This window comes from Kwoniella bestiolae, chromosome 1 (genome assembly GCF_000512585.2).
Source record: "Kwoniella bestiolae CBS 10118 chromosome 1, complete sequence".
In the NCBI taxonomy this organism is placed as follows: Eukaryota; Fungi; Basidiomycota; class Tremellomycetes; order Tremellales; family Cryptococcaceae; genus Kwoniella; species Kwoniella bestiolae.
Window position 1 is genome coordinate 5,722,187 of NC_089241.1, and position 11,469 is coordinate 5,733,655.

At 46.9% G+C, this 11,469-nt stretch overlaps 4 protein-coding genes across 4 annotated transcripts; 2 read left to right on the forward strand and 2 right to left on the reverse strand.

Moving 5' to 3' along the window:
• Positions 1-331: 331 nt before the first annotated feature.
• Positions 332-4,966, forward strand: I302_102149 (uncharacterized protein; the record flags this gene model as incomplete). The annotated part of the gene is made up of 6 exons (XM_019187528.1): positions 332-773; positions 844-1,251; positions 1,322-1,630; positions 1,690-2,589; positions 2,658-3,718; positions 3,812-4,966. 6 exons carry the CDS (start codon positions 332-334, stop codon positions 4,964-4,966), a joined length of 4,275 nt encoding a protein of 1,424 aa, XP_019050406.1.
• A 586-nt stretch (positions 4,967-5,552) lies between these two features.
• I302_102150 (uncharacterized protein) lies at positions 5,553-7,762 on the reverse strand (the record flags this gene model as incomplete). Its single annotated transcript, XM_019187529.1, has 12 exons — positions 5,553-5,610; positions 5,737-5,934; positions 6,015-6,033; positions 6,105-6,294; positions 6,409-6,563; positions 6,621-6,668; positions 6,727-6,880; positions 6,957-7,127; positions 7,199-7,290; positions 7,343-7,449; positions 7,514-7,576; positions 7,662-7,762. The coding sequence occupies 12 exons, from the start codon at positions 7,760-7,762 to the stop codon at positions 5,553-5,555; spliced, it is 1,356 nt and encodes a 451-aa protein (XP_019050407.1).
• A 446-nt stretch (positions 7,763-8,208) lies between these two features.
• On the forward strand, positions 8,209-9,478 carry I302_102151 (uncharacterized protein; the record flags this gene model as incomplete). Its single annotated transcript, XM_019187530.1, has 4 exons — positions 8,209-8,309; positions 8,384-8,738; positions 8,804-9,020; positions 9,081-9,478. The coding sequence occupies 4 exons, from the start codon at positions 8,209-8,211 to the stop codon at positions 9,476-9,478; spliced, it is 1,071 nt and encodes a 356-aa protein (XP_019050408.1).
• Positions 9,479-9,731: 253 nt separating this feature from the next.
• Positions 9,732-10,115, reverse strand: I302_102152 (uncharacterized protein; the record flags this gene model as incomplete). The annotated part of the gene is made up of 1 exon (XM_065869425.1): positions 9,732-10,115. The coding sequence occupies one exon, from the start codon at positions 10,113-10,115 to the stop codon at positions 9,732-9,734; it is 384 nt and encodes a 127-aa protein (XP_065725497.1).
• Between the last annotated feature and the right edge of the window lie 1,354 nt (positions 10,116-11,469).

The window sequence follows — 11,469 nt, forward strand, 5'->3', positions numbered from 1 at the left end:
TCAGGGTGGAGTGGCGATGATCCTAGTGGAGGTGGTCCAGGCGATAAACAGTTAAAGTTGAATGATCATCTACACTTTCAGAGTAAAGTTGAGAGATCAACAATCCAAAACATAGTTGTACTGACTCGCTCAATTTCTTCTCCATTCTTCTTCGTTCTCATTTGATGACTGACCATTCACGATTTATGGACGATACTGACGACTTTCATCAGACTTCATTCCTGACACATAACGCCAAACGACATAACGACACAACGACATAAACGATACAGTACGCAACCCGCTCATCTCATTCGATCATTATCCCACATACCCACCCACCATAGACACAATGGACATAATCCACAAGCTCAACCCCTTCCATCGCCCCTCCTCTTCCCTCCGTTCGTCCCATACTCCCACCCCCACCCCTACACTGACATTCTCCAACGCCAGACCCTCCTCCTCGTTAGAGAGCGACCACACCTACCCTTCCATCGATTCTACTCTCCCCCCTCACTCATACGAGGATGAACGATACATCACCAGTCCCGCCCCTCCCTTATCACCCAACAGGAAAAGCGGACATCATCGTACACCCTCTATCCTCAGATCATTGGCGCATCATCCGAGCTTGTCTGCTCTCAAGAACAAGTCGAAGAAGAGGAGAAAGATGAAAGATGAAGTAGCACAGATACCTCCCTTACCCTCTCCTGTGTTTGTTGGAAGAGAGAATGGCTTGAAGGGCAGTAGGAGTGTTCCTAGGGATTTGAGGTTGAGCGATGAGTCTTCCCGTTAGTTTTTGTTCTTCTCTTCAGATGAAGATAGATTGGATAGCTGACTAAATAATCTAATCTGACGTAGAAGATCCAATCCCCCCGTTACCCTTACTACCCTCAACAATCCACAACCAACTCCTCAACTCTCCCTCCCGATCTCGATCCAGGTCCAACTCAGCCACACCGATCCTCAATAAGCAAATGTCAATCCGACGAAAACCTGCTCCGTCCCCGAAACCCGAGGATATCTTATCCCAATCTACCATCTACAGTAGGAATGGGAATGGGTACGACGATTTCCCCACTCCTGAGAGTATGAGGGTTCGAATGAACTTTGAGATTGACTTGCCTACTCGGTCAACCTCTTTTGATATTGATCAGAGCCCTTCGATTGCCAATACGAGAGGTGCGTTGAGGCTGGGTGTGGATAGTCCGAGGAGAAGGAGGTATATGAGCTTTGATCAGAGGCTTAGTCCTGAGAAGAGGAAGATTCGTCAGTCTACCATCTCAGTATTTCTATTTCCTGCAGTTGAGGCTGATTGTAGTGTCTGCGTACAACTTAGGCAACCTGTCTTCTCCCGCAGACTCCCCTTCCAAACCTCCCATCGCTCAACACTCGTACCCTGTACCGATCGCAGACCGATCTCAGCTCTACGCTCGATCGCTTTACGCCGACTCAACCACTTTCTTCTCGACAGATTTCGGTGCTCCACCTGCCCATGCGCTCGAATGGAACGAGGAACCGGTTGCTGAGGGAGATGGTCTGGACATGTTCGTGAACAATGGTATGCTGCCCCCTGGAACACCGGGCGGGAAGAAAGAGGACCTGCAAAGGGGTATACTTAGCGATGGTGCCAGGCATGAGAAGGATGGTTTGTAACTACCCCTCCTACACCATGGTACCGAACAGCTGACGAGTTGTCCCTTTCAGCAGTGAGATTCTTTTCAAGAGATACCTACCCAGCAGTATCACCTTCGAACTCAGCTTCACCCAATGCCACACCCACGAAAGCTCCTTCGAATCTGTCACCAGTGCGTTCGATCAACCAAAGGTCCCCTGCCAAACACCGACGAGCGGAGTCCAGTCCTGCGTGTTCACCTATCCGAAGACCACCTATCAAAAGCAGAGAAAGTGAATTCTCAAGAGCCGCCAAAAGATCATCTTCGCCTTTTGAAGTGAAACTTTCCGCGAACGTTACCAAGAGAATGTCCCTGGATGCGTTCGGAACTACTCCCATCGCGATGAGTTTTGGTGAACTTGAAGAGGGATTAGAGGAGGTCTTAGAAGGTGATGGCGAAGACCAGAACCAATCCGAGCCTCAAGGTGACGACTGTCAATATGAACTTAACGATAACGGCCTAGAAGGCTACGAAGCGCACGAACTATCCAATATCACCGAATCACCTTTCTCGGAAGATCACTCAACTACATACCAAATCTCCATTGTTGATCATACACCCTCGAATCAATACACTATTGCAGATACAAATACTAAATTCTTCACTCCTCTCTCACCCTCACTTTCAGCTCAGGGATCACCCCTCCCTCCTTCTCCCTCGCCCTCACCTTTGATAAGGAGGAAGTATCTCTCTGCACCCCCTTTATCAGTCACCAATACTCTGCTCGAGGCTCACGCGGATCATACGAAAGCTTTGAAAGAACAGCTGAGGGCAGGAGAGTTTATGATGGATGTGTTGAGATCTGAGAATGAAGAGCTCAAGGTATTACTCAAGCAAAAAGGGGAACAAGGGGAGAGATGGGAGGTCGACGTGAAAAGTAAAGTGGCGGAGATGGAGGTGTGGAAGGAGAGTTGTGCAACAAAGGAATCTGGTAAGTCAGCTCATTCATGATTCGCATCGTACAATGGTAGCTGACCGCGATTGCCACATTCTTTATAGCTATGGGCCAGCTTCGTCAAGCTATGAAAGAGAATGAAGAGTTCTTTGAGAATCTCCAAGAAGCTCATGACGAGCTCGCGGATCGATGTGCTGCTCTTGAGGAGGAGAACTTACTGGTGAAACTCAGTCGAGACGAGACTACCGAGATGGTTGAGAGACTCAAGAAGGATAACGAGAGCTTGCGTGTGGAGTGTATGAAGATGAAGGGATTGAAGAGCGATAAAAAGGAATTGGAGAGTGTGGTGTTCGAGTTGAGGAGGGAGTTGAAATGGGCTGAAGGGCAGATGGAAGCGAAAGATAAGATTATTGCGGGGAAGGATGGGATAGATGACGAGAATGATCAGCTTATTGGTCAGAAGCAGAAGTTGGAGGAGGAGCTGCAAAGTATCAAAAAGAAGTTGGACCAATCCCGAAATGATTTAGACGAAAAGGAAAAGATCATCGAACGACTCAAGGTGGAGTCTCAGAGCTCTTCTGCCGCTTTGAATCAAAGTCTGTCATCTTCCTCTCAAGAGATAAAATCAATGAAGGAAGAACTTGCTCTGAGCGAGCTCACTATTGCCAAGCTGAAAGGTGATTTGGAGAAATCGCAAAATCATGTTGAGGGCCAACAACTCGCAATTGAAGATCAAGAAACCTTGATCAAAGAAAGAGAGACGAGCATCCACGAACACGAATTCACCATCTCTACTCTCCGTGAACAGCTCAACTCTGCGCAGCACTCCACCCAATCGGTCAACTTATTCCTCGAGGAGAAAGATACCAGGATCCTCAATCTTTCTACCGAATTATGCTCTGTTCAAGATGATGTGAAAGGACTGAAGAGCGAGATAGTGGAGAAAGAAAGGCTCATTGCCGAGTTGAAGGAGAAAGTTGAAATTGCGAGATTTGAGAAGAACGAGCGAAGGTTTCAGAGTGAAGTTGAGATTGGTCAATTGCATGAACAACTTGAAGAGTTGACTCGAAGTAGTGCGGAGAGAGAGTGGGCGGGAAGACAAGGGACGGAGATGATTGCTAGGTTGATGGAGGAGAAGAGGGTCTGGGAGGAAGAAAGGGAGGAGGTGAGTTGCGTTCTCATATCTTAATTTCACTGTATCATCTCGGTAGTCTGAGGCTGGAGATATGGTAGCTGATAGACTGATTGTGGAATAAAGTTGATCGAAATGATTAACCAAAACTCTCTAGACGAAGAATCAGCTTCCAACCTTCGCGATCAGATTACCAATCTTGGTAATCAACTTTCCTCTCTGAAGTACCACTATGAAGCCCTCCAGGGCGAATTGGAAGATTGCCGAGCTACTCTCCAGCATAAAAGTACCCTCATAGATACCCAGGAAGCGGAGCTGGATACTTTGCGGCTTACAATCAGTCAACATGAAGAGTCGGTGGAACATTCCCAAGAATCCTTTGATCGACAGCTGAAAGATTCTACGAAGGTAAATGACAGGCTGCGAGAGAGAGTAAAAGAGTTAGAAATCCAACTACAATCTCGAGAGAACGCTTTGAAAGAATTGATACTGAAGAATGAAAGTGTCAAGCAAAACGAGGAAGGTACAAACTCAAGCTTAAAGGCATTCATCAACGAGATCGATCAATTGAAACTATCAGAAACCAAGCTCAAAGCTGAACTTGAACGTATCAAACGATCTAGTTCGGTGGATGTATTGAAATTACAGGATTTGGAGAAGAAGATCAAGGGATTAGAAGAAGATAAAGAATTGTTGAATGTCGCGCTGGAAAGTAAAGAGTTGGAATTGGCTTTGATATCTCGCACCTCTACTCATAAAAGGACAGTACATTCTACTCCATCGACTACTTCTACCGTAAGAGGAGTCGGCATGTCGTCAGCTAGGAACGCGAACTCGATGTCATATTCTACTTCTAGGATACCTAATACACCCACCCCTGTCACTGGGATGGACCATACGCCCCTCCCTAGACGTTTGACTACTAGTACTTCTGCTACGTCGTCGGGCCTCAATCGATCAAGGAGGGAGACTATCTCGAATCATCCTACTCCTTCTGCTACTACTTCCATACCCACTGCCAACATCGCAGGAATGAACAGATCACGGAGGGATACTGTCACTGGCACGAGCAGCAGCACGGGTAGAGTTGCGCTGGGTAATAGTACGAAACATAATACCCCCTCTCCCCCTCCAGCCCAACAACCTATAGTCAAAGCAGGTAACGAGGGTACAGTCAAGAAGGTAGAAAGGAGGACCAGTTTGCCTGTACTGGTTAGACGACCTAGTAGCGTTATGAGTGTTAGTAGACGAGAAAGCTTGTCGAGGGTGGATGAGGTGTGATTATCACGATGACAGTGCAGTTCCGGGTATTGCTAGTCACTTTTGGCTTCTAGTTCTTTGTATGTGGATATTGGGTAGTATGTTTACATAGGACATTCAGTGGGTCGACAGGACGATATTTTAGTATCCATGTACACAAGTGATGAGCGAAGCAAAAGGTCGAATGTATACAGTATGAATGATCTCGCAACGATGTGATTCGTCCATCTGCATTACCGATTTTGTGCATGAATACGGCAAGTTTGGTACAATACGAAGATCGACCACAGTATGCTGATTTGATTTGTCATTTTGTAATTTCGATATAATCGCACTGAACCAGATAGATCTGTTCTCAGGACGATAACAATAGGTATATACATCTCATTCATAAGTTAATAAAGACATGCAGGGTATACACATTTGAACATGGATAGTATATGTGAATGTTAGCAAAACAAAACAAGACTGTCATTTCATTATATTTACGAGGGCCTTTCCAATCCTTCCCGTTTTTCCGATTCGATTGCATTAACCAAGATTCCGTGTTTCCACCAGCCCAAGTTCCATCTTTGCTCCGTAGATGCCGAGTGATCATCCGTGATCGTTATATGCCCGCAGCCATGCTCAACGCACTCAAGGAGGCATCGGGGTTATAGGAATAGCTGTAAGGAATCAGAAGATATCAGCATGATCGACAATCTCATTGATTTGATCAGTTCTTCTCGAGGATACCCCGATTGTGCCAAAGAATGGACAGTTGGGCATAAGGGATAAAGATGCAAACCCACTTAAAACACTGTTGCTGCAACTGATACTCCGCCCTCCTCTTCAGAGGGTTCGGACTCCACTCCGGACCGGGTCTATCAATTTCAATGTCCAATACCAGGTCGTATGATCTCGCGTCATTCACTTTGAAGTGGATTGAGCCCTTTAGGCGTTCACCTTTGTTGGCTGCTAATGGTTCGGGAAGTAATAGACGGGCTTGCCTGATCATCATAATTGTCAATTAGCTGAGGTCACCGGGCACCTTGGAAAGGGGTTGAACTTGTCAGGGGACGATACTCACTGCCAATGCGTTCGAGCAGCTGTTAATCGATATACATATATTAGCTTCGGACGAACCATAGTACGGCCACAAGATGATCAGTTGACTTACCACTAGGTCCCGTAGAAAGCTTGACTGCCAGCCCGTCTTTCGGTGGTGTAGGTGTAGGTCCAGGGTTTAGTGGCGATTCCTGGGACATCCATTGCCAATTACCCGTGGATGATATGGGGTAGTTCCAAGCTGGATCTTCGGAGTTGGGCATTTGACGAGGATAGAAATCGAGGTCGAACCAAGATGCGAGCTATGCAAACGAATATACTGATCAGCAACCTCTTCTCGGAACGACTTTCACGCTTGGGAGAATCGGATGTTGCGCCGAAAAGGACGAATATGCACATCTCTACTGATAACTCACCCCATGGATCAAAGCCGTCCTGTGCACAATGAAGTCGACCGGTATCGTAAACTCTAGTAGATCCTCTTTTGTACAGGTGTAGAAATCGAATGATTTCGGTGGACATGCTGTAGACACCAGAGAGGAAGGAGGGAACATTCCGACGACCGGTTGAGCTATCATCGAAGTTTTAGCTAGTACATGATGCAATGGACGCAAGACTCGCAGCTCACCAAATACTTCCTCTCTAGCAGCGGGGTATAACTCCTTGAAGTCGGTTCCTGATCGCCTTTGGTCAGCTGGTGGTCCAAGATGTCGGCCGCATGGTTGCCAGCTCACCGAATAAAGTGGTATTGAAGAATTGTGCTTTCTGATCTGTCTCATTGTACAATCCCTCATCGGAGAAGGGACAAAAGAATATTTGTCCAGCTGAAGGCAGAAGTTGACCGTCGGGTTTGAGGAATAAGTCTCTAGCCAATATGAATGATTCGACCTGTTGGCCATCATTCCTATCAGATGTAGTCGAATGCAACACGATGAACTGAGCTGATGAAGAAGAAGGGACATACCATTCTCTCATGTAGCAGCATCACACCGATAGGTTCAGAGATGATCGTGTCCACCTTCCCATGCTGCAGTACTTGGTCTTGTACTTTGCTATCTTCTACCATCCCTCGGACTATGCGTATACGATCTTTGAGGTGGGCGTTATTCTTACCAGCGTTGGCAGCTTTGATCAGCTACAAGACAGAGATACATCAGTTGAAATCTAAATTTCGTTAAAGACAGCTGTAGACTCTGAGTGACGTACAATCTCAATCTTCTCAGCCATTGAAGAAGCTTCCAGAGCTATCACCTCCTTCGCACCAGCTTGAGCGGACATATACGACAATATACCGGAGCCTGCACCCATCATGTCAGCTTGGCACGAGCACCGCCACGATAGAAGACTTACCAGCACCAACATCCAGAACAATCTTATCATTTAATGCAACTTCTGCGTTTCCTAATATGGCTTTTCGATAAGTCCCCGTACGTGAGATATCACCTATCATATTTGCCCTGCAAGATAATGTCTCACTCAGCGCTGCTAGATGGATAGGGCAGAGTGGAAAGGGTAGCTCACTGGTTCTGCAATGACGAGTAAAAGTTGAAATAGAAATCATGATCTTTATTCCTGTCGTCTTTCCTATTGATCATGTCCACATCAGACATCAGCTTTCCATGAGGTTTCGACTCGCCGACGAACAGAGACAGAGGGATAATCGACTCACTTTTCGGCATGAGCTTTCGAGGTGGTAGTTGGAGTGGCAACATCACCATCACTTTGTACCTTCCTATTGCCGTTAGTGCTGATCTCGCTGTCTATTTCCATGTTGGCTTTTAAGACTTCTAGGCGTTGTCGCTTCTACGATTGCCTGACTTGTGAGTTTTACGGTGAGAAGATGGTGCGAGGGGAGGAGTCTTACCGCTGTTCCAGTGAGTAAGTCAAGATACGGACGAGACTGATTCCAGTGTATATATATGTATGCAGAAATGTTTTCGCATTGACCGCATTGACCTCCTTTCGATATAATTGTTAGTGTGTTATTCCTTTGAAAGTATAAGGAAGCTAGTTGAATGTGAATATCACGTGATTGGACGAGCTGTGGAGTCTCCGCTTCCCACACCACTCCGGCGATCAATGCCGAGCAGCGGTACATACGCTGGTTGTACTTTCGACTAACAACAACGGTGGTGAGCTATTCTGTATAAGACATTATCATATCATATTGACATTGACGATCTCACGACGAGCTGATTGCCACAGGAAACTCTATCATGGTCACCCGTGTCGATCCTATGCCTAACCCAGCTAGCAGCAGCAGTCTGATCCCTACTGTCAGAGAGAAGGATGTCGTCAATGTAGCAACAGTGAACGTGTGAGCAGACCCATTCTCAGCTATTCGGGTATAAGCGTACCAATGTTGATTAAGGCCTTTATGACTATCTCCAGTCGATACGACAACGGTACGAACTCGTCCTCCTCCTCCTCTTCTATCTTCAGCAGCAACAGCAACAAGTACGCAGAGAAACCCTGGTCAGAACGCAAATCGCGACTGATAGATTGCTTGTTGAGTACTGGCGAATTGGACATTGTCGGATTCCAGGAGGTTCTGCATAACCAGTTGAGCGATATACAGTCCCTCCTAGGGGATGGGTACGGTCATGTAGGCGTAGGAAGGGATGATGGAGGCAAAGCCGGAGAGTATAGTCCGATATTCTATAATAAGGTGAAATTCGAGGTGGTCAAGTGGACGACGATCTGGTTATCGCCTACTCCGGATAAACCTTCGAAAGGGTGGGATGCGGTGGGTATATCCGTGCTGACTGGGCATCAAGCATTTGCGCTGACCTTCAAAGTTGATACTTATAGGCTCTCCCCAGAATAGCTACCCTCCTTACACTTCGACAACGACACAAGAATGATGAATTGTTACATGCCGTAAATACGCATTACGATCATCTCGGTCTACGCGCCAGAGCAGAAAGTAGTCTTTTGATAAGGTCGCAGATATACGATTGGGTGAAGAAGGTCGAGGAGGAAGCAAAGGTGGCGAAGGAAGGTCCAGTAATCCTATTCGGGGATTTCAGTGAGCCGAACAATCCTATCGTGTTCATTTCTTACGCTCATGCCCACTCAATCTGCCCAGACTCCCCATCAGACGAAGCAGGCTACCGAAATATAACATCCCCTCATCCCCTGCCATCAGGTCAAAACTCCTTCTACTTCCTCGACTCATTCACCAACCTCTTCTCCGGCCTGCAGACTCGACCATATGGTCCCGCTCACACGTATACCGATTTCGCGCCTCCAGGAAGTAGGAATGCCACGAGAATAGACTTTGTAATGCTCGGGGCGGTACCACATACCCCAAGAAGAGAGAACGAAGGAGGCGAAGGATCAGATGAAAAGCCCAAGCCGATCAGTAGAGGCGGGTGGAAAGTAGATAGATATGCTTGTTTTGATAATTTCGTTGAAGGTGATGTAGAGGGATGGACGGGGAGGTGGAGTGATCACAGGGCTGTTAGAGTTAGGATCTCAAGATAACTTTGGGTTGCAGAATGCGGCGTCGAGTCGTCCATCCATCACTGTAACAGATTCGTCATGCAACGTGTCACATATCCAGCCTCGATCTCTTAGGCTGTCTTGATGAATGTAATATCAATGCATCTTAAGAAAGACATATCATAACCTCAATCATCCCACTCCCTGCCACCAGAAAACAAAAAATAAGATCGCCAACTTAAGCTGGTGTTAACACGGCTTGGAATATCCGAGATGGGTTATTAGGCTGAAATGTTTAACCAACACATTTGAACCCAAATTCACTTGGGACGCTTTGGTGGCGCCAAAACCTATCCGAATCTTCAACTTCAATTTGAGTTAGCTTGACAGTATCCAGAGTCGATCCTTCAGGAAGCTTTGCCAGGATCAGGTCCTGATCTGCCTGGGAGAACCAGGGATTAGAGCCCTTGACATTTTCATGATTCATCGGTCGTAGCAGATGCTGCTCCCTCGGATCGGCCGACCAGAGACTGACTCGACAGTTGAATGATTTCGCGTTCTCATCGGTCTGATCCTCAGAACCCGGATAACATCTGCACCAACGGACATCTTCAGCTCCTTGAGTGAGCACGAATTTACTGTCGATTGCGACCATGAAGTCGGGATCGAAACTTTGCATTGTATGATTCTTGTGTAACTGATACTTCACACGTGAGCGGGGAATGGATCTCAGGAAGGGACTGTTGGACTTACGTTGCCTTGCTGTGGGTTTATGCAGCCAAAAGGCAGTTGATCGATACGACCAGATAAGTGATGTAGTGAGTTTGGACGAGGAAGGTGAAATACAGTTCAGGACAGTCCCCCATTTATACCTTTGGCTGACGCATATCCTCGTGGCCCAACATCGATAGATGACAACCATTGTCCATTTCCACACCTTTGAGGATTCTCCTTGAGATTCTCGTCACGTCATCATGAACCGAAGGTGCTCACAGCTCCTTTCAACCTCCCCCAGAAAACGAGAAGCAGGAGACCCCGACCGTGGGCTTCTGACTGTGTGCCCGTAAGCCTGAAACCAGATCGCAAGTGAAAAACGCCAGTGAAAGGGTTTGAAAGCGGTTTACGGACTCACCTGCATAGCAGAATGTCGTCATAGGTTTCGTGTGAGCTTCTGAGCGGGGAAGCAAAGGCGATGATCACATCGGTGCGTGACACCGCATTGCCCGAGTCAGTGATTTGCTGTCAACCTAGTCAGTCCGGTATACAAGTAACAGAGGACGAGTTTTTTTCTGACAGTCCAGGGCGGACTTCGAACAGTGTGTGTCACCGATACTCGAAGATCACAGGGGACATACCCAAATATGACAACAGCTTGACAAAGGTGGTCTTTGTGGCAACTGTTGGCACATCCTTTTGGGTCCCTTCCTTGGGGAGTCAACGCTAGCAATTTTGACATACCTGCTCTTGACAATCTATACGACCTGAAGTGAGTACGCCATGGAAGCGCACCAGGCGCATACGAATGTCGAAATGCGCCACCTGCTCCATAGGGTGTCAACAAATGGTGCCACAACCCCAGTTTGCTTTTCACCAATGGATGCGCTGTTATGAGACTACATGTACAAACATGACAATGCATACTTTATAAAATACTTTCCTTTCCAGACATTTGCCTCTCGTGTCTTCCTCTGATACAGAGCCCTATCTTTGAGGCTACATATTCGAAGAGGATGGATCTTTAAGGCAACGTAGTAGGCTCTTCGAAACGAAAATTACACCTCAACCATTGCCCTATATCGAACGACTCACTAGGCTCGACAAATATCTTTGTAAGCTCTCGTGTATGATCTGTGGATTGATGTTTTTCTCCTCGGATATATCTTCTGTCATTTTCTGAGAAAAAGGTAGATGCGCAGGTGATTGGTTGTCTACTGTCCGGCAAGAGTACATGCTCCTTGATTTGCTGCTCACTTTGCTGCTCACTTTGCTCCTCGCTTTCCTCGGTGGCAAAGCTCTTCACTTTGCAAAGAAAA